Consider the following 24,371-nt stretch of genomic DNA (forward strand, 5'->3'; position numbering starts at 1 on the left):
CCATTTATTTTAATAGCAGGCAAAATTTTAAAGCTGTAACAACATGCTCAATAAATTCTTCCTATACTGTAATACCAAAGGAGAGTTGAAAAATATATTACACTTCTATTTTTCTCCTCAGGGATATATATATATATATATATATATATATATATATATATATATATATATATATATATATATTTTTTGTTGTTGTTGTTGTTCTGCTTCTATGGCAACATTGATGCAGTGACTAAACCTTGAACTTCTTTCTAGGCTTCCTGATGGCTTCACACAGCTTATAAACCTGACCCAGCTCTACCTGAATGACGCCTTTCTTGAATTCCTTCCAGCAAATTTTGGAAGGTAAGAATAAGAAAATTAAATGATGCATTTTTAAAAACTTTATTAAATTTATTGGGGTGACATTGGTTGATAAGATTATGTAAGTTTCAAGTGTACAATTCTATAATGCATCATCTGTGTATCACATTGTGTGTTCGATACCCAAAATCAAGTCTCCTTCCGTCACCATATGTTTGACCCCGTTTACCCTCTTCTACCGGCCTTTTCCCCACTTCCCCTCTGATAATCACTGTACTGTTGTCTGTTACTAATAGTATTTTGTTTGTTTGTTACTTTCTGTTTTATATCCCACATATGAGTGAAATAATATGGTTCTTGTCTTTTTCTGTTTGATTTATTTTGCTTAGCATGATATTCTCAAGATCCATCAAGGTTGTTGCAAATAGCAGTATTTCATCTTTTCTTATGGCTGAGTAATATTACATTGTGCCACATATATATGTGCCACATCTTCTTTATCCAATGACCTATTGAAGGACACTTTGGTTATTTCCATGTCTTGGCCATGAATAATGCTGCAGTGAACAAAGGGGTCCATATATCTTTATGAACAATGTTTTCAAATTTTTTGGGTAGATACGCAGGAGAGGAATTACTGTGTCATATGGTAGCTCTAGTCCTAATTTTTTGAGGAACCTCCATATTGTTTTCCATAGTGGCTGCACCAATTTACATTCCCACCAGCAGTATATGAGGGTTCCTTTTTCTCCACAACCTCTCCAACATTTGTTATTTCTTATTTTGTTAATAATAGCCTTTATAACAGGTGTGAGGTGGTATCTCATTGTGGTTTTGATTTGCATTTCCCTAATAGCTAGTGAAGTTGAGCATTTTTCATATATCTGTTGGCCTTTTGTCTTCTTGGGACAAGTGTCTGTTCAGATCCTCTGTCCATTTTTTAATTGGATTATCTGTGTTTTGTTGTTGGGTTGTATGAATTCTTTATATATTTTGGATATTAACCCTTTATTGAGGCATTATTTGTAGATATCTTCTCCCCTTTAGTTGGTTGCCTTTTTGTTTTGTTGGTGGTTTCTTTTCTGTGCAGAAGCTTTTTAATTTGACATAGTCCCATTTATTTATTTTTGCTTTTACTTCCCTTGACTTTGAGGTCAAATTCGTAAAATCCTCTCTAAGACCAAGGTCCATAAGTTTGTACCTATGTTTTTTCTATGTATTTTATTGTTTCACGTCTTATCTTTAGGTCTTTGATCCATTTTGAGTTAATTTTGTTGTATGGTGATGGATAGCAATCTAGTTTCATTCTTTTGCATGTGGCTTTCCAATATTCCCAGCACCATTTATTGAAGAGGCTTTCTTTTCTCCACTGTATGTTTTTGGCTCCTTTGTTAAAAATTATTTGCCCATATATATGTGGGTCTGTTTCTGGGTTCTCCATTCTGTTCCATTGATCTGAGTGTCTGATCTGTATTCTGCCAATACCATACTGTTTTGATTATCATTGTCTTGTAGTGTAAATTAAAGTCAGGGAGTGTGATACCTCCGGCCTTGTTCTTTTTCTTTTTTTCGCAGAATTTTTTTGGCTATTCTGGATCTTTTGTGTTCCATGTAAATCTCATGATATTTTGTTCTACTTCTTGAAAAAATGCCATTGGGATTTTGATGGGAATTCCATTAAATCTGTATATTACTTTGGGTATCATGGCCATTTTAACAATGTTGATTGTTTCAATCCATGAACACGGAATATCTTTCCATTTCTTTGTGTCTGCTTCAATTTCATTTAATAATGTTTTATAGTTTTCAGTGTATAGGTCCTTTACATCCTTTGTCAATTTTATTCCTAGGTATTTTATCCTTTTTTTAAAATTGCTGATGGAATTGTTCTTTTCATTTCTTTTTCTGAAATTTCATTGTTACCAGTAGCTCATAGGAACACAATAGATTTTTGTTCATTGGTTTTTGTTGTTGTTGTTATTGGTTTGCTATTTTTAAATTAGAATTTTATTATAGGGATACAACTTATGAATAGCCTAATGGAAGGCACAAATAGGGCAAGATAAGGAGGAAAGGCACTGAGCTTTTATGCCCTCTCTGGGTGCACTACCCTCGTAGGACATTGATATGTTCACCGACCCTGAAGCCCTCAACCTCTTCATTCAAGAGTTTTTGTTGAGGCTTCATTCTGTAGGCATGACTGATTCAATCATTGTCTATTGTTGATTTAACTCAATCCCTAGTCCTTCTCCCCTCCCAGAAGTCTGGGGGTAGGGCTGAAAAGTCTAACCCTCCAATCATCTGATTTGTACATTGATTTTGTATCCTGCAACTTTACTGTATTTGTTTATTGTTTCTAATAGTTTTTGGTGGAATCTTTAGGGTTTTAGGTGATGCAATTTTATTTCACTTACCATTGTGATAAACCTCTTCGTAATTCAGTAAATAAGACAATGTTAACTTATGAAACACTTTGCAAAAGATAAAGTAAAACTAGATCATTGATAATCAAATAAATTTTATGAGTTAGATATAAAATAAGATAAAATAAAATAAAATAAAATAAAATAAAATAAAATAAATAAAATAAAATAAAATAAAATAAATAAAATAAAATGCAAAATTATCTGGAAAATATATCCATGAATATCTATGGCTCTTGGTTTAGGAAATATCTTTATAGCATAGAAACAAATGAAAATATAAATGGATAAATAGATTGACTACATTAATACTTTTAAAATAAAATAACATCAGAAAATGTTTAAAAATTGAAGAAAAACAATAAACTGAGAAAATATTTCCACCATATATGGAAAGCAAATTATATCCTTAACCTATAAAGAATTCTTACAAATGAGTAAGACAAAGATCTCATAGGAAAACAAATGGGTAAATGTATGTACAAGCAATTAATAATAAAACATGCAAATTACCAGTGAACACATGAAACATGTTTCTCCTCACAAATAATAAGAATAATGCAAATTAAAATAGCTATAAAGTGCCATCATATTCTAGCTTATTACAAAAGCTTTCTAGAGTATGAGGAAAGAGATAATGTTACATACTTCTGATAGAATTGTGAATGTGATATATATATATTAATGGATATATATATATATATATATATATATATATATATATATATATCTCCATTAATCTGTTGATGGAGGCTTAGGTTGTTTTCATGTCTTGACTATTACAAATATAAAGGATATATCTTAAAAGTTAAGACAATTTAAGCTTATTGTCAACAGCATTTTTCTAAGCCAAACCCACTTGGAATTAGAATTTAATTTTCCATAAATTGTTTGCCAAAACATGTTCCATTTTATTATCATGATCTGAAAAAGGTTTTTAACCTCTAGCTGGGTAGTTTGGTAAAAATATGCTTAAGATCCCTTTCAAAACCTGAGATTTGGTGCCCTTAAAGGCCAGAATATCATTACATTAGTACAAGTGTTGAGAAGATTTGCAACATATAAATGTTTAAGAAATCTCTTTTACCCACTCTCTGAAGAACTGAATCACTTCATTTCCTATAGAGATGAAGAGTTATAAGATTTAAATTAAGTTAGAAACTTGATAAGAGTCAAAACAAAAAACAAAAAAAAAGAAAGAGGAAGAGACCTAGATGAATACCTAAAAGCACAGTAAATATGAGTGATTTAAGGTGAAATAGTTAAACAGTGAAATATTCTTCAAACACTAGTAATTCAGAGAATACAATTTATATATTTCAAAGTAGCCTCAACTGAGTACATTTTAAAATTCAGTTGTAAACATGAGTAAAATTCAGTTATAAACATGAGTGTCCCCAACTGCAGACTTTAACAAGTAGCTGGGTATGACATGCATTCCTAATCACAAATGCTACATAGCAACAGAAACATGAACACCTTTCATCCTCTCCACAGATTGCCGCAGCCTCACAAGATAGATAATGCTATAGAATTTTAATGCACATCCACTTCAGAAATGTTAAGATGTTCATTTTAGAGTCAGTGAAATATGGTGTATTATAGAACTTTTCCCATTGTGCAATTAATGATGATGGTAATATTATAGCTGCACATATTAAAACTTGTGATGTTCCAGGTACTATGCTTTACATGTGTGACATCACTTACTATTCAAAACCCTATTCGTCTGACACTGTTATCACATACTCATTATAGGTGGTGAAACTTAGGAGGTGTTAATTAATTTGCCCAGTATCGCAGAGATAGACTATGAGCAACTGAGTGTCATCCAGATCTTTCTGACCATAAAGCTCAAGCTCTTAACCACTATGTTACATTATTTACTTTACAAGTTCATTTATAGTATTTTTAGGGAAAGTGAACGCAGAATTTAGTAGATATTCAGTAATCTGTTGACTGCATCCAATTAAACAACAGTGAATGTATTTTTATAAAACATGAAATTTAAAAGATTTGGGCTCAATGTTGTGTTTGAATGATCTTTATTTTTAGGAAATTTTGATGAATTTACAAATGACTTGTCAAGTTTGATTTTGACAAATTTGATTTTGACAAATGATGTTTGTTATTTTCTAATGTTGATGTAACACTTCTCTTAATCAACTTGTATTATACTTTAAAATCTATAAACATGGCATGTGATGTTGGACATAGTTGTTGGGAGAATGTAGTGATTATGGACTTTACCACAGGAATATTGTTGTGTAGAAAAATATTAAGAAGCAATTTTTAAATTCATTTCTGCAGACTTGTCAAATTGCGGATCTTGGAGTTAAGAGAAAATCATTTGAAAACTCTACCAAAGTAAGTGACTGCATATTTTCTAAATTTTTAATTGTGATTTTTTTCGCTATGAAAATACTGACTATTTTTATTTTGGCTATGCTTTGCCATTTTGATTGTTAATTTTTCCATAATTTTTCCTAGAGACTGAAAACTAGTCTATACTATAAGAGATTCATATTAAATAAAAATGTATCCAGCCTTATAAAATCATATAATTACATGTAAATGTGGGAAGAACCCATTTAAGTTTCTTCTCATAGCTGAACACACACACCAGTATATTACTTCATTGAACTTATTAAATTGATAGTTTTAAGCTCAAAAACAATCAACAGTTTCAAAAGGTTCAACCCAATAAGATGCTTAAATTTTCAAGTTTATTTATGGATTGTGATAGTTTTTAAGTTTTTAAATCAAGACTATACCAAAATATTTTATTTCAAAAATCATTAAACTTTTTCTAGAGATCCTAAAGTGGTTTGAAGAAAATTTATGTTTATAAATTATTTCAAACTGTTCTTTTTTTACTAGTCTATTTAAAATTTGGTTTATGTAATAACACAGGATTTTTATGTAAAACCTAATACTGAAATTTTATGTAATGTTTAGTTTCATAAAATGCTTTTTGTACTATGCCTTGACTTATTTATGTCTAATAATAGAATTTGGTGCTACACAGGGGAAAAAATGTTTTGAAAGTCAAAAATTATTCAAAATGGGAAGTTTTTTTTACTCAAATAAATCAATATGAATGGTATATGTTACAATTAAATTATTGAAAGTACCATGTTGCTATTATTACCCTCGTGTAGTATTGCAAAAAAATATTTAGTACAGTGATTAATTTTTCAAACATATTAGCAAGACTCAGACATCTTTCTTCTGCTGAACCAAAACTTAACTTTATTTCTTACTTTTTAAATCCTTTCCTTAAGCAAACTGGACTGAATTGCATTGATTTTTTTTTTTTTTTTTAGCCAATAAAACAATAAAATACCTTCAAGCATATTTTATGTATGATATCATGTATGAAAATTCTATCAGGATAATATTAAACTTTCAATAATGACATGGATCTCATTTAAATATATATAGAGAGAGATAAAACATCTATTCTTCCTCTGTAAGTGGAAGGAGAAAATGTCTCCATATCTAGACACCCTGCACTTTTGAGTAGCCTTTCTCTAAGCCATAGCGTTATGCATAGGTTTAATGGATGGCACCTCTCCCAGGTTGGGGGCATAAACAGAGATGGGGGTATGATTGAATGTATTTCTGTTTTGGCATTAATCTCCTGCAAATGTAGCTAGTGCCAACATTTCCATGCCCAATGCTTTAAATGTTACATTTAAAATACAGTGGAAGCATGGCTAAGTAAAAACTAAACCATAGTGAAAGGGCAGTTGTTGCCTTCATCTAAATATATATGTTTAGATCAAGGAGAAGACATTGAATATGTGGAGGAGAATCCTTTCCCCTCTGCTCTCAAATAATAGTTTTGATGTGAAAATGTGAAATAAATATAAAATAACTTGTCAGGTTTTTAAATATATATATTTAAGATAGAAAGTTTAAGTGTAAATTAGGGCCTGACTATATTGATAATATATAGATTTCGTATGAGATAGCTGTGTGAATGATTCATAGTAATGAGTAATAATGCTCGTAATTGGTGTGTGGGTATTCTGTAGGATTTGAAACTGTGGCACAGTATCAAAACAGAATGGAAGTAAGTGGGATAACATGCATTCAACTGCATTTGGTGTAAAATACATTGTAAAGATGTGTAGAAATGACAGCGGGTCTCGTTGATGGACTGTTATGCATGTATAACTTGTATCGCTGTTACAATGTTTACATTTAAAGACATTTTCAAAGTTATTTTCACTCTAGTATGTTCACTTTTTAACTTATAGACACAAATCTAAAGAAACAAAACATGCATAAAATACAGAGAACTGTATCTTAGTTCTGGTGTCTATAAAATGAGAGTTGCAGAAAGTTCTGTTGTAAATAAAAATAAACTGTATTTTCTCTATGTATTACACATAGTACCTCTGATCACCAAGCTAGGCCTGTAACTGAGAGATATGCCAGAGCTTTCTACTCTCCTTTATTTTGTACTTCTGGTGAAAATAAAGAAACGTACTTTTAGGAGAAACAAGTTAGTTTTATACTAATTACTCCAAGAAGAGATAGTTCATTATTTCCTCAGGGATACAAATAAGATGCCAAGTCTTTAGGGATCTTCAGTGATTTTCTCTTCATCTTCTGTATTAAAGTCCATATGCCTGGCAATCTGTGAAAAAGGTAAAAATCTGTAAGAATTATGATATACCACACATTTAAATGTGAATCTTTTTAGTAAACTAATAGAAACATTTTGATATGTGCAGATTCTAGAACAAATTATTACAGTTATTTAATAGAAGTTAGTATTATAATTTTTTACAGCTTCTTTATGATCATTCTTCTATATATATGAGTGAGAGAATTAAATTTCTCTTATACACATTTGCTTAAAAATCATTGAAACAGTTGGTCTTGATTATGACTAATAATTGACAACTTTGAGCATCTGAATAAACTAACTAATCAAAATGAAAAACCTTTAGATTTCAAGATACAATTTTTCCTCATAGCAGAATTATTCTCATGATTACATTTTTCGAGGGCAAATCAGAAATGCGTTTGTTCTCATTTGATGCTCTTGCACTAGCTATTTCTGTGTAGAATTCACTTACCACTAATCTTTGTATGGCTAGATCTTTCTTATGCATTACATCTTTCCTCAGATATTACCTCCTTAGGCTTTCCCTGATCACATCATAAGATTGAACCCTCTGCCCCCAGCCTTTATACCAATTCACTCTTACATTTGAAATCCTTCCTAACACTTATGGTTCTCTGAATTATTTTAACTCTGTTTACTTTGAGAGATGATCTCCTTGGCAGAAACTAAGGTCCATTAAGGAGAGGGTTTATTTTTTTCTTTTCTGTCACTGCTAAATCTTCAGAGCCTAAAACAATGCCTGGCACATAGTAAGCACTCAATAAATAAACAAGAATGCTGATGTATTGATTCAAATGAGAAATATCCATCATGCATCCTGGACATTTTGTCAGTTGATTATTTTCCCCATAGAAAATTATATGGGATACCAAATACTATAATCAGATGGGTCTGTGGTAATCATCAGATGGAGGAGAACAAAGATAAATGATTGGAGGTTCTCAATGGCTGATAGCTGAGCCTTAAATTTTAAACTTACACACACACACACACACACACACACACACACACACACCCTTGGGTTGTTATAATTACATATAATAGCTAAGGCATGACAAGGGAGGAAAGTAATTTCAAATTAAGGAAATTAATATTTATAACAACTAAAGAAAATCTTAAAGTAATATAACTTATTTCTTTGCTTTTGTCATTAAAATGTGATACATTTAATCAAGAAACAATATATCTCAAGAAAAAAGTGAAAGGATAAGAACAATTTTTTAAAGTGAAAATTAAAAACCAATTCCTTGGAAGTAACGTAACATATAATGATTAGTAATAATAGTGGGTTTTATCTTTAAATAAAATATTTTCATAATTATGAGAAGAATTTTTATAATAATTTTAAGTTAAAATATGGCCTGCCCATTAATAGTATATTATGGCTACGATTAACTTTGTTTTAACTTGAACTAAAATATGATTTTATGTTATTGTGTCTGTAATAATTTTGAAAATATGAATATGAAGGAAAAAAACACAGATTCAGCTAATATTAATGTTTACTTTTACCCTGCCTCCTGGGTACACAAGGCATGAAATGTGATTCCTCAATCTGCTATCATAATACACTGACTAAGAGTAATATTTCAGACATGTTCCTCTAGAATTTCTGGGGCAATATCAATAGAGTCAACATTAATGAGCTGAACAAAAAAGGGAAAAATGAATGAACTTGGTGGTAAAGGAACTCTTAAGAGTTGCTTGAAGAAGGATTCAGAGTGGAGACTATAAATCTGAAATAGTGACAACTTAATTTGGATCATGAGCTCCTCTGAGAAACTGAAAAAAGCTGTTGAATCTAGAAAATAGTTAATTCCAAAACCCAGTTGTATCTACTTCCAATATATTCATGGTCTATTGTGAGTTTCCACATTTTTATTTTCACCTGAAAGTAGATTATTTTTGTCTTTTTATGTAAAATAAGCCACATCAAAATACTTACTATGCTGTTAAAGAACACCAAAAAAAAGGACCCTCTCAATTTTAAAGGACCAAATTTGTCAAGTGGATTATTTTAATTATGTAACTGTTTGTAGTATATTTGCTCAAAAGAGAATATTTTATTGAGCAAAATTTCATTTGGTTCATTAATAGGATTATATTCTACTGTCATCTATGAAATTTTTTGAACCCTACATTAAAAAAAAATCATTAAGGTATAGTTTTAAAGAAAAATTTTCCCAAGTATAAGCATGAATGCTACTCTGAAAACCACTACATAAACTATGTATGCTTGACACCTAGTGAATTGTGTATCCATCACACATGAGTTTGTTCTTTAGGTGTCATTGTTTTTATTTAGTGATGTCCTCCCTGAAGAAAAGGTTCAGAAACTCTACAGTATTTCCCTTTCTCAGTGTCTAAGGACCCAAACATAACACCCATATATTCATAGAAGGTGTCAAAACATTGTGCCTTATCTGGACAGAGACTCTAATTAAAAAAGATCCCCTTGAATTATAAATATAAATTAAAATCAGAGCTACATTAAAATACTTTTAGTGAGAAACATTAGATCATGAAAGTCAAGAAAAGACTGAAGAAGTATTTCAAACTGAAGAAGACTAAAGAGACGTTATAACTAGAATTGGTTCTTTTGTCAATAAAAAAAAATATTGGGACAACTGGCAAAATTTGCATGGGGTCTGAGGATTGGATGGTAGCAATGTATCAATGTTGATTTCCTAATTTGGGTGGTTGCATTTTGCTTTGGTAGGAGAATGGGTTTGTTTGTAGCAAATAGACACGGAAGTGTTTGGCAACGATGGGCCACCAGGTTTGCAGTGCATCTCAAGTAGTTCAGAAAAGTTATTTGTTTGGTACTTTGAACCATTTTGTAAGTTTGATTGTTTAACTTATTTGAAAAAGTGATTTTCAAACAAAAATTCTTCAAAATAAAAAAACACTATCACATGGAGAAAATTATAACCTTCACTTCTGTAATACTTGTAGATTTCAGGGCAAGGGGAGAGTTTGCATTCATGTAATAAAATGCCTATTTGTAAAAATGAGCATTTCAATGATAAACGTTCTACATATGTGAATAATATATGTACTGTGGATTTACTTTTTCCCACATGAATGGCAATAAATACTTCATGTATTTGTAATTATAACTCAGCTTTCTATTTATTTGCAAATAACGTTTTTAGATTTCATAAGTTCATTTATTCTTTTTAAATAAGATTACTCTATAGTCAGAGTTACAAAAATATAATGTACTTGTCATGTTTTCCTTTTTGAAACCTCTCTTCCTTTGTTATGTATTTTACTACCTTATTATTGGCAGCATAATGAAGAAAAAATCATAAAATAATATGTATTCTGAAATGGACAGTTGTGACTAAGTCATTTTCTATTCTCATTTCAGTGGTCCTATTAATGAATTTATCTCATTTGACATTACTGTACTAGTTACCTCAATAAAAGACATCAATAGTTCCTTAGTGCTATTGTAACAAAAAATTCCCTTGTCAGGCACAGCTTACAGAATAGCTTTTTGATGTTTCTATTAATTGCTTTTGTGACTGTAATACATAATTGGATACAATGTGTTTTCATAATCATATAACCTTATGCTTTTATCAATGTATATAAAATTTATAAAGCATAGTGTTTTGCTAAACCCATGGTACTATCCCATTCTCGGTTATCTTTATCAAAATGACAATATGACAAGCAAACTAACCAAGGATTACCATAGTAGTGGCCTCTGGTTGTAGACAATTGCACTTAGAACTAGGTATTTTCTTTACTTCTCACCTGGTGTTATACTGTAAATTCAAATGAAGCAAGTAGTACATATAATATTCTATAAATTATAATGCATTATAACAATGTAATTATTAGAGTCTCTTATAAAATATCAAGCATAAATCTTCCAAAGATTCACTAGAGGGAAGGCTATAGCTCTCTCTCTGTGAACTAACTATATTTTTTAGCCTACTCTCAATATAAAATTAGGATTGAGAATATTATGGCTAGGTAAGTTTGTATCAATTTCAGTGAGGTGCTAGGGAGAGGGCACACATGCCAAATAAAACCATTAGATCAAATCACTCGTCCAGAGTACTTCAATCAATAGCCATTCGGATCGCTGATGATTAAATTTACCAAAAGATAAAAGCTGTCTGATACAATCGTGAAGTTGAAAGTTCTGTGGCTTCAGCAGTTTCATTAGGTCTCAAGGCTTAGTCTCTCGTGGACAATTATAACTTGTGCTTCGTTCTGTTTACCTGGGAAGATAATGTACTTGAATGGGTATATGCTTTGCAGCCAGACCAACCTGGTTTGTATTCAGGCCCTTTCTGCTTGTTACTGATTATTTAACTACTTTAAACTTCATTATTTTTAAAGAATACTGGGTAGTCATTACCTTCTTTGAACTGTAAACTGTATTTTGGGTCATAGGTGATGAAAATGAGTCTCGTGATCATGTAGGACCAGGAAAGTGCGTAAACTCTGGCACTTGGAAAACTTCAGTGTGTGCAAGAAAAAACTGGAATTAGTCATACATTTTTTTTCCATTTTTATCTCATAAAAATCTCTTTATTAGAAAGGGTGTAGTGTTTTTTCAATATTTTCTTCATAACAAAGGCTTAAAAATCATGTGATCGTACTTTGCTTTTCTTAATTTCAAGCAGTCCTGTAATGAGAACTCATATAATTGATTGTTTCTCATCCTCAGTAATGTATGTGAGAGCTTCAACTAAAATTAGACCAGTGCAAAAGTAAATGCAGTTTTTGCAATTATGGTTAACCTTTTAAACCGCAATCACTTTTGCACCAAACTAATATCTACCATTATTAAACACTGGCGTTTTTTCTTTTTAAAATTGGTAGTTTCTTTGGGAAAATTGGACAAAGATACTAAAAGACATGATAAAAAAATAAATAGACCAACACTCTCAGCAAGCACCAAGAGGAACGTATCCACCATTTGTGAGTTCATATACTTTTATAAATCCATTCATTGCAGCTTTGCAAATTCAAATAATTGAATGTGGACAGTTCCTCTCCCCTTTATGGATAAATGTGGTATCTTTTAAAGAGATATTCTGAACATCACACTAGTATTGACCTTGGTCTCAGAGTTTGGGGCCAGAAAAATACACAAAGACACAAAGGACCTAATTAATAGATCTACTCCTGTGGTCTCAGATATCACCTCTCTGGTGATGAATTGCAAACATTTACCCGAATTCCAATTTTATATTCCAATAGCCAGATCTCAAATGGAATATTCACCACCTATCAAAACTGAAATCGTTTTCATCTTTCTCCTGCACCCACCACTCCATTGCAAAACCAAACTAAACCAAAGCAAACCAAACAAAACAGAAATCCCAGGCTTCTTATGATAAATCCCTAATGGCTATACCATCCACCTCTTCACGGAAATTAGAAATCTTCATCCTCTTTTCCTCTCCTACTATCCCCAAATCCACCCGCCATCAACTTATGTCACGTCTAAGCACTCTTGCTTCTGTCTTTGACCTACTTGAGTTCCTTAATATTACACCAGTAACTCCTCCTTTCCTTTATCTCCCTTACTGGGTCCATCTCCTTATTGTTGTCAGAGTTTTCTTATTAAAATAGACCATGGCACATGTCAATTTAAAAGCTCACAGCTTGCAGAGGACAAACATGTAAAGATCCTTCATAGTTTGGAGTCAGCATTTCTAGTCTTATTACCTTCCAACATTCACCATCCCGCAGGCCCTCTCTGCTACATCCAATGTACAACACACCTTTGAACTTCCAAGCATCTTTCTTAGAAATGTACCCTTTTCTGTCTGAAAAACTCCAAATCTCCCCTTAATTTTTTCATCACTTTTGCTGTGAAATTAGTCATAGATTCTGCAGTCAGAGTGGTAACTTTGAAAATCAGAGATTTTCTTTACTTTTTTTTTTTTTTGCTTTCTTTTGTTTTTTAGTTAAAGTTTATTGGGGTGACAATGGTTAGTAAAGTTATATAGATTTCAGGTGTACAATTCTGTAATACATCATCTATTTATTACATTGTGTGTTCACCATCCAGTCAGTTCTCCTTCCGTCACCATATATTTGATCCTGTTTACCCTCATCTATTCCTGTGGTCGTAAATATCACTTCTCAGGGGGTGAATTGCAAACACATACCTGAATTCCAATAGCCAGATCTCAAATGGAATATTCACCACCTGAAAATCAGAGTTTTTCAAGACAAAGTTTTCACAAGAATTTTAATCTAATTATAGTTGGTCTCAGAAATCCAAGCTTCATTTTGTGAGAGAATTTTTTCGATTGTCTTGAATATGTTGTTTGCAGTTTCAACTCTATAGTCAAGCTGTCAAGTATGTGATGCTGAGCAGTATGCTTTTCCTTTCGAATTATAAATTTTGTAATAGGACAATCTTAGCAATAGTGGACACTCAAGAGGTATTGTTGAATGATTTTCACTAAGACCTTCTCTACCGACTTATGGTGGTTTGAGTTATAATTTTTTGACTTTGCAATGGTACAGAAGCCATATAGATTCAATAGAAACTGTACATTGGATTTTGAATTTTGATCTTTTCCTGGGCTAGCTCTATGCAATACGGTAACTCTCTCATGATGCTGGGAGGTGGCCGCAAGATGATTTTGCCCAACTCTAGGCTAATGTATGTGTCTAGGGCATATTTAAGATGGCCTACGCTAAGCTATGATGTTTGGTAGGTTAGGGGTATCAAATGCATTTTCAACTTAATGATATTTTCAGTGTATAATGCGTTTATCAGGACATAATCCCAGCGTTAAGTCCAGGAGCATCTGTATTTTGGTAAGTGAGGGACAAAACTGAACTTCATGAGATATGCTTCGTTCCATCATTTTAAGAGATTTCCCTGCCATCTATGTTTTCAGTTTTACTTTGAAAAGGACTCTTGAAGAGTAAAGTACAAACTACTCTGTTATTGATTATTGGCTCAATAATAGATACTAAAACAAATGAAATGTCTCTAGCTCTCCATAAATTGTCTGCTCTCTTTGTAGTGTCCACTTTCTTCTCTACTCAAGTCAGGGTTAATTCAGGTCTTTCAATATGCAAAATACATCCTAAAAAGGCTTGATTTTCTGCTGAACAGGCTCAAGGGGGATATTTCTAAGTTGCTATAGTTTTCCACAGTTTCTGTGACATTTAACATCAGTGCCTGAGCAATATTAAAAATAAAAATTCACATATTATGCTAACTTTGTGATACTAATTTCTTTGGATTTATGTTTTCTTTTAGTGATATGAGATTTTAGTTTTTCCTTCATGGCTTTTAAAAATTATGATTTCTTCCCTGCCAAACTTCTTATTCCATTATCATTAGTTTTGCATCATTTACACTCAAAAGGATCCCAAACCTTTACCTAACTGCTTTGTATTTCTATTTATTTTCTCTATTCTCTTTATAGTTAAACTATTTTCAATATATCAAAAAGACTTCCACTAACATTTAGTACAAAATAACAATGTATGCTAGTTATAAAGTAAATGTCCTATAATTTTACAAGTAATATTAGAAATAAAATTAATTAGATTAAAATACTATGACTTTTACCAAACAGTAGCTGTTTAGATTTATGTTTGTTCTAAAAAGGTATACTGAAAATAGTATGCTACATGAATTGGTTAAAAATAAGGACAACATATTTTCCATTAAGAAACGTTCAGTGGCAATTTAGATAAATTACGTTGTCTTTTAACTACATTAAAATGGTATTAAGGCTATTGACTCTTATGATTATAGTAAAACATTTCTAAATTAAACAGATTTCTAAAACCAAAGTTTTACTTTGATTAAATGTTTCACGCAATTTCCAAAAACAAATGGAAAAGCATGTCTTATAGTAAATAGAATCTTAAAGGGCATTTCTTTAATTATTGTATCCAACTAAATGGATATGCATTTTAAATATACTTACATGCTTTAGTTTTATAAAAGGAAGATGTTATACCTAGTGTCTGTATTTAAGAGAGAATATAAAATTAAAAACTTTTGGCTTTCCATTTCTTGTACAATAGCATCCAAACCACTAACCATAGTATTCCAGACCTCAGTGTGGCCCCTACTTTCCCTCCAGCCACTCCCCACTCAATTCCCTAAATTTGACTTGCAGGTTTGTGCCTCTGCACACTTGCTGATAAGTTCTTTCTTTATATAACTTACAAGTTGCTCATAAAGAAATAAGTTTAAAAATAGCTTTAATTGAGCATGTACTAACATGTGTCAGACACTATTCTAGGTGCTAAAGGATATGACAATGAACAGTAGAGACAGACACTCTACTCTTCAATGACTTCCAAACTTAGTGGAGGAAGACGTACAATAAACACACAAACAAGGGGATAAGGCAGGTAATTGCTATAAAGAAAACAGGATGATGTTATAGAAACAGTTTGGCTTTGGGTTTTTTGTTTGTTTAATTTGTTGGTTGTTTGGTTTGGTTGTTTGTTTGTTGTTTTTGTCTAGGCTGGTCAGGGAAGACCTTGGTGAAAAGGTGGCGTTTGCATTTATTCAAGTAAGATGGGAACAGAAAGCTGAGCATTGGCATTAGCAAGATATAGGTCATTGATAGGAGCTTGGTAAGAGCTATTTCAGTAATGCATTATGTGCAGCCTCATTGGAGTGGTTGAGGAGAGAGTAGGGATTAGCCAAAGGAGACAATAAGTACAGACAGCTCCTTCACTAAGTTTGGTTGCAGAATGGAACCGTGAAAATGTGGCAGCAACTGGATGGCAATATGGTGTCATGGAAAGTTTTTTTTTTGTTTTTTTTTTTTTTGTTTTTTTTGTTTGTTTGCTTAATACAGATGGTGTTAAAGCATATTTGCAAGCTGATGGGAATTATCCAGTAGAAACAGGAATAGATGATTCTAGAGAGAAGGGAAATAATTACAAAACTCAATATATGAGGAGGTGAGGGAATGTGATGCAGAGTGCAAGTGAAGGAGGTGGCCATAGAAGCAAGGATCCTTCTAACACGGACATATAAAAGTCCTAGAGAAGATGGATATGAACATGGATCACGGCCTGGGAGTGGAAAGATGAGAATGTTCTTGACTAATTGCTTTGATTTTCTCTATGAAGCATGAAGAAGAATTATCACCTGAGAGTGAGAAAGGAATGGTGGAGATTTGAGGAGATGGGAGAAATTATGAAAAAGCAGTTCTCTTAGAGAATGGGGAAGTGCATATTTTAGGGTGGTATCATAGAATCAATCATCTGGCAGAGATGGCTGCCCATTTGAAATTTAAGTGTATATATTTGAAAGAAATCCATTCAGCAACGTTGAACAACCTTCTTCAGCGAATCAGATACTTTGCTGCTGGCACAGAAGGAGACAGCTGACTAGGCTGTGCCAGGCATGCCAGATGGAGGAGGAAAGGGACAAGGGAACTTAGGCTGCTTATAGGAGAGTGCCTGGAATCTGGGACTACACAATCTAAGATTGAGGATGGAGAAAACTGAGCATACGAAAGGGTCAAGAAAAAATGTTTTATTTTCCCTTCTCTCTTTTGTTGATGTACTGTGAATCTTGAAAGTACAATCCATATCCCACTTTCTCTATAAATGTCTCATGACACTTCAGGAACGCATAATTATTTCTTACTCTTTGCTACCATAGCATTGTGTACATTCCTTTGTGATAGCCTTTATCACATTATATGGATTTTTTGTCTGAGTGTATCCCCAATACTTACTTTTATTTATGTATGTATATATATATATATATATATATATATATATATATATATATATATATATATATATGCAACAATGTGGGGCATAAGGAAGGTTCTCAAAAAATATTTGCTAAAATGAAGGCAGGCAGTGTGGTATAGAAGGAAGTACTTTAATGCCTAGAAAAATGCCAAGCACTTGGTGGGCGTCTGATGAATACTTGATTGATTGTAAAGACCAGAAATGAATAAGAAGTTAAACTCTGTGATATTTTCTCGTTAAGTAATTTGTCCACTACATCTGACTCTTGATTATTAAAAAATTAACTCAAGCACAATGCACATTGTTTTTCTTTCCTCTTATTTCACGTGCATACCTTTTAGCCATTCCCCTCGCTGTTAGCTTTGAAGAGAATACACTACAGCTGTCTTATTGGTGGTGTTATCTTTTGTTTTTTAAAAAAATGTTAACAATATAAAGAGGTAGCTTAAACTGACACTTTTAGTTCTACGTTAACTTTATTTACTTTCTTGGATTAGCTAACTGCGATTGTTATCTATTGTAATTGGGCAAAAAGTAAACTTCGGATATATTTTTTATGATTCCTTATAAGAAAATACATTATAGTATGTTTATATAGAATGAATTTCCATAGCATTATGTAAAATGAAAATATGTTCTAAAGAAAGGAAGGTACAGTGTAATATGGCCTCTTCTAGATTGTCAAATGTTGTGACAATAGGTGATACACAGTGTCAAATAGGTGATACACAGTGTGCTCCATTGTTGTATTGAGGAACCATTATTTGCCTGGGAAGCAAACCATTTAAAACACTTTGTATCCAAAAATCCATAATGCAATTATAATTTGCTATAGAGGTATTTTAGCAAAGTTTCTATAGCTTACTAAATGTATTCTACTTGGAAATGTTTACAAAATCTTTAAATCTTCCCTGCTACCCAAATTCAGCTACTACACATCCCCCTGATGCTATCAGGCAAAAAACAAAAACAAAAAAACACTAATAGGTGATACACAGTGTGCTCCATTGTTGTATTGAAGGAACCATTATTTGGTGATTTGTTATCTATCTGAAATTGTAAAATAATCCATGTCTTGGAATTCTGTTCTATTTATCATTAAGAAATTAGCACCTTTTATTTTTTCTCTTAGATGTAATTCCTGATAGAAATTTTTCATTTAAAATAAGTATTCAGACTGTCATAGGAAGAAGTATGTTGAAAGATGAAGGCAGACCTGAAATTCAGTAAATGGTGGGAGAAAGTAGATGAGAAATATGAACTCAGTTGGTTTGAGCAGTGGATAGCTGTTACCTTTCATAGTAACAAAGAGAAACCTGAAACTCTTGTTTCAGTTGTAATTCACTAATTGATATAATATTTTGTATATTTTTAAATCCAGTGTAATGATTAAGATTCAATAGTGGTTATAAGTAAAATTTATTCATTTATAAAATCTTGGCATGCATTCCAGTTGTGAGGTTTTGAATAGATGATACAAAATCCCATTAAATAAACTCATTATGTTTGCTATTTCTATTCTACCTACAAAGCAAATATTAAATAAGTAAATCAGCATAGTTCTGTTTGAACTCTTGCATGTTTTTAACTTGAGACCTTAGATATAATTGTAACATGGATAATTAACTTTCCTAATTTTGTTTCTATTGTTTTCTGTCACTTTTTTCCATCTGTATTTTCAAACAGAAAGCACACTGATTTTTCCCTCGGGCTTTACTAAGCAAGTAAGATGAAACAGGAATATTAATTTTTTGGTGTATCATAAGCTCTTTTTTAACCATCATACTTGGGGTGACCTGATGCAATGGGATTCCAGAAATCTTTATAAATCTCACACAGAATACAATTACTGCTTGAAAAGTTTATAATAAAAAATAAGTATTGCTTTGAAAAAAAGAGCTGTTAGATGAGCTGTGTCAACAGTTTAATAACAAAATAAAACAATCTTCTTTTAAAACCCAAGGCAAATTTCCAAAATATACCAGTATTTTTTTAATTAAAAATTCTATAGTTTATATATATATATATATATATATATATATATATATATATATATATGTGTGTGTGTGTGTGTATATATATATATATATATATATATATATATATATATATATATAGTTTACAAAATAAAATCTGAATTCTTTTTTCTTAACCTATAGTTCCCTTCCTATGTCAGGAGCAAGAAAAGTATCATGCCAAGTGGAGGGGCCCTGGGTTTTAGAGAGAGCAAACATGAATTCAGATCTCTTTCACCTCTTAGTACCAGTGTTTTAGGGCAAGTGGTTTAGCCTCTTTGAACTTCAGTTTTCCTATTATGCATTTAGGCATTATAAATAATACAGTGTGTGTATTATACCCAATAGTGCTTCACATAGTTAATGCATAATAAATAGAAGTGGTTCTAAAGCTTGCAGAGGGAAGGGGCGAAAAAGCAGCCAAGAGAAGCTTCTTGGAGGGACTCATATACAGCAGAAGTCCTTGCTCAAGATAGAAAGAAATTCAGAGAGAAGGGGGTCATTCCCATGCAGGCTACCCCAAAATTACCATGCTAGAAGTTCTCTCCTGATATTCTCTTTTCCTATCATCCTTTGAGTTGGGGAGTTTGAGCGAGGCTCTGGGTTCCTAGTTTACCAGTTCAGCTCCTGCTTTGTCTGCTGTTCCTCACTGTGGCACTTACACAGCAGGATCCAGATAACAACTGCTCAGGAAACCAAAGCACTGATATTAGAATCACTCCCTCTGACCCACGTAAATCGTAAGATATATGCGCTAAATTTCTGTGACGCACGTGCCCATTTTGTATTTGCTGAGTTATCGGATTTCTAGATCCTGAAGAACTGTCCTCTGCGTTCTTTTATCTTATTTAATCATGCAGTAGTAACCTCCTCGATGCTTGGCATTCTGCCTTGCACAGAGTTGAACAATAATCAATAGTTGTTGAATAAATGAAGAAATAAATGTCATTTATTTTCACAGAATGAGTATTTTTAACTTGGACCCAGAGGCCTAGCGATACACATACAGCATATTTGCAATAAGGGGCAGTATTGTGTGTGTATCACCGTGCACCACTAGCACGCTCCAAATCAGACATTATGTGTCCCATATTCTCATACTGAAATCCAGCACACTTATTCAAGTCAACACTTAATTCATCAAAACCTTGAGTAGACATATGGATTAGTAACATGACTAAAAAAGATGTGTTTCTTTATTTATAGAAACAATAAAAATTTTCAAATTATTACTTTTTGTTCACGCAATGGATAATGAAGACCTGTATATTTTGGTTATTTGATAATATTTATATCCTTTGATGGTCAAATATATTCAACTTTCTTTGTTATTTGCATACTTACTTGATAGTATATAATAGCATGTTTTATGCCAGAGTTAAGGTCTATTATGTTTTCAAAGTGTCCTTGTCTTAAATAAAATAATGTAATTGCCTGAATATCCATGAAGATTATATAAAAATCAGTTCAAAAACAATATAATTATTTCTGGCCAATTTAGAAAAGTTGTTCTTAACTAGGATGCTACGGCACATGAGAACCACATCAATACTTCACAAACATGCCGATTTCAGTTAACATATCAATGTTATTTTGGCTACAACTGAACATTCTTATCTTTATGGCTGTAAGTGTCAGGCAGAACATTGCCCTGACCAGGCGCTGTAGTACTGGGTGGAAAGGGACACAATTTCTGTAAATAAGAGGTCATAGTTAAGTCAAAAGAAGACGGTTTGTCCATTGAAACAAGTGGTATTTTTTTTCTTGAATATATTCTAGTTCAGGTAAGGCAGTAAACAGGATTATTCAAATAGCCAAAAAGTACATGAGGGTGAATAAGGAATCATTTAATGTTATGGATGCTTTTATAAATATTGCATGATATTGTTATACCCTTATAGCTATTACATTGAATTATTGCTGGCTGTTTAATGTTGCCATGAATATTTTAATATGTTCAAAACATGCCATCACAATTTATAATATGAGAAAACGTACAGAGAACACACAAAAATATGAGCTTCGGCCTAAAATAACTCATTTGAATTTATAAAAATTTAAAAAGCAGTGCTACATGTTTGACTTGATTTAATAATCTGATTCTCACCTATCACACCTGTTTTCTTGGTGATTCTTCTTATTAGGCAAGTTCAGTAGATGATCACTGGTGGTTAAGGAAAAGATTTGGCCAAGGTCCTTTTTCCTGATCCTGTGACATAGAAAGAATAGAGTCATTAAAATGATGATCTTGCCCCACCTTTCTTTGAAGAGGCAAGATAATTTAATTTTGTTTTTAATAAGAAGACTATTTTTTTTTTTCAATCAATATGTACACAAAACACAGTTTAGTTGAGTTTCTGTGTCGACGTCCAACAAAGAGCCCCTTTAGACAGAAATAAGAAAGGCAAACTTTGGATTGTCTTCTATTCCGATCAGGTGTTTAATAGAATATGGCACTAGTGAGACAACCAAGGACAACCAATGACAAACTTTCTATAAAGATCTAGAAAAGGTATAGTTTAAGGAAATGGTTTATGCAACCATCAATTGTACTCTTAGCGCTAGGAAATGAATGTAACTATCCACAAACAAAAATAAGTTCCCCTGCTCCTCTCCAAAAAAGTTTTCCTGGATCAATCCAGATCCAAATCCAGTGCTTTATACATAATTCATAATAGCGCATGTTTCTGCTGAGAGTGACTCAGTTTATACCGTCTGTGTACATGAGGATTACATTAACAAATGTATCAGAATTGAGTTTTGATAATTTCTAATAACTAGATGAAGAAAAATTTAAATACTTTTTAAAAAGCATACAATAAATACATGCATGGTGATTCCTGCATTATATAAAGTTTATTCAATAGCTCTTCTAACATATTAGTATCACATACCTATATAATAGATTTCCTATGTTTGTGTTGTCAAATTACCATTATTAATTATGATCCCCGAATCCAACATGCTATTGACAGATAGCTAATCTGAGTATTCAGTCTTTTCTTTTTGGTTGGTAAAGGCTTTTATTATAAGGTGAGCCAAGAATTTTTATTACCTTTTATGTTGCTCTGGTGGCAGTTAGGGTTAATGGCGTCTGATATTAAGTCTCTTTCTGTTGACAAGTGTAATGTAATCACTTTTGGTGAAGTTTTTATTTAGCTAAATTATAAAAATTTAAACATTGTCAACCTTTCTCTAAATGCAATGCTTTTGTAAAGAGCTAGCAAAGTTGAGAAAAGAATAAGGGATCCAAAACAGTGGAAATATTTCCTTTAAACTGACAATAATGATATCTTCATTTTAACCCATTTTTAAATCACAAAAAACTTTCCTAGAGAACCTACACCAGCTAGATTTTCAAAAGATGTGTTCATATTTGAAGAAACTGTATTAATCTTCCTTTATTAATAAGGTAAAATGACCTAGATGATATAAGCAGACATTTATACTGAATATATCCGTTTCTACTACAGTCAACTTATGAGCTCAATTCTCTTTTTTTTCTTGATGGTTTATACAGTTCACAAAATTTAATTCGCCATTCTATTTCTTTTTTATTATTCTTTGTTGATATGTACATCAGTTCTCTGATAAGGTTTTTTATTATTGTCTTTTAAACTTTAAAGGACTCATTAGATGAAATATATATTCTCTATTGGATTCTATTTTGCTAAATACTTAGCTGTCATTGTATTTTTTGTCTGGGTCATTTTTTGTTTCATATTGTCCCTAGAAAATCTCTTGCTACCCAGAAGAATCCAAGCTCTTCTAGCTTGCCTATTTAAAATTGTATATCCATTCTTCATTTAAAAATGGTTAAGAAACAATACTGCTGAAAAATTTACACTTACTACTTAAACTGGTTTTCTGCCTATGAATTCTTCAGCAACTATACTAACAATACCAGCCATCATTTCACAGTGTTTTATACCTGCTAGCACTATATTATTTTATATTTATCAGTAAATTTAATCCACATGATATCACTATAAGATAGGCACCATTATCAGTTTCTATTTTACAGATGAGAAAAATAAGATTTGAGGAGATTCAAAAACTTGCCCAATACTGCACAACTCTTAGAGGTAAATTCAGGTTTCAAAGACAGATCCAGCTGAGTGATAAATCTGATAGAAATAACTGATAGTGGCAGTTATATTATTTGTTAACTATACAGTCATACTATGTATACTTAGCAAATCTGAGCCCCAAGATGCTACTAAAATGAATACAGGTATTTGCAAGACAGTTGGACAAAATAAATATATGAATATCAAGATTTTTTTTCATTCTGGAAAAATAACAGTGATGAAAGAAACAAATATTTTATTCCCAATAGAAACAAGTAATATTTACGAATAAATTTAACAAGAGAGGCAAAATGCTTATAAAAGAAAACTATAATTTATTATTGAAGGCCATAAAAGATGTGAATAAATGCAAAGATATATCATTTCTTATATGGGAAGATTTAATATCATAAAAATCTTATTCCCAAAATTACTCATTAATGAAGTTCAGTATTTATTTAACCTACCTTCTCTTTCAATTCCAAAAGCTTTTAATTGGATAAAATAATCTTAAAATTTATATAAGAAGCAACAGAATTATGGATAACAGTTAAGAATTTATAATCAAAGCTATTAATGATGGAATAGTTGCCTTGGATGGAATGTATGGAATACTTTTGCACCAACTTAATAATTCTATACACATCAAGAAGAATATAATAGGCTACTTACTGGGTTATATATTTGGGTCACTTGAGACTGGAATATGGGTCAGAAGAGTAAAAGAGTAGAGGGGATTTGTCTTTCCCTGACTGACTTATTTCACTGAGCATAATGTTCTCTAGGTCCATGCATATTGTTGCAAATGGTAAGATTTCAGTCTTCTTTAGAACCGAGTAATACTCCATTATATAAATGTACCACAGTTAAAAATGATGTATTACAGAATTGTACACCTTAAATCTATGTAAATTTGCTAACGATTGTCACCCCAATAAACTTTAATTAAAAAAAAAAAGAGTAGAGGTGAGAGGAGGAAAAGATGCACAAAGTAAATAAAATTTTAAAAATTTAAGACTATGCTGAAAAAAGTATACAGAGGATGCCAAAAAAATGTATACACGTTTTAGGAAAGGGAAAAAATGTATTAAAATTATAATACTCAATATATACTGATAACAAAAGATGAATACAAGTCACATTTGACTTCTGCAATTATAAGAGGTGCTCAATGTGGTTACCA

The 24,371-nt window shown here is 31.9% G+C and overlaps 1 protein-coding gene across 11 annotated transcripts in view; it reads left to right on the plus strand.

Moving 5' to 3' along the window:
- The window catches only part of LRRC7 (leucine rich repeat containing 7), a 474,513-nt gene that overhangs the window by 228,312 nt on the left and 221,830 nt on the right, over positions 1 to 24,371 (plus strand). For all 11 annotated transcript variants that reach the window (XR_012497277.1, XM_074334934.1, XM_074334935.1 and 8 more), the window contains 2 exons: positions 256 to 345; positions 5,037 to 5,093. Coding sequence is in view for 10 of the 11 variants with exons in the window: in XM_074334934.1 (XP_074191035.1) it covers positions 256 to 345; positions 5,037 to 5,093 (147 nt within the window). In the remaining variant the exon portion in view is untranslated. The remainder of the gene's footprint in view (positions 1 to 255; positions 346 to 5,036; positions 5,094 to 24,371) is intronic.

This window comes from Rhinolophus sinicus, linkage group LG06 (genome assembly GCF_036562045.2).
Source record: "Rhinolophus sinicus isolate RSC01 linkage group LG06, ASM3656204v1, whole genome shotgun sequence".
NCBI lineage: Eukaryota > Metazoa > Chordata > Mammalia > Chiroptera > Rhinolophidae > Rhinolophus > Rhinolophus sinicus.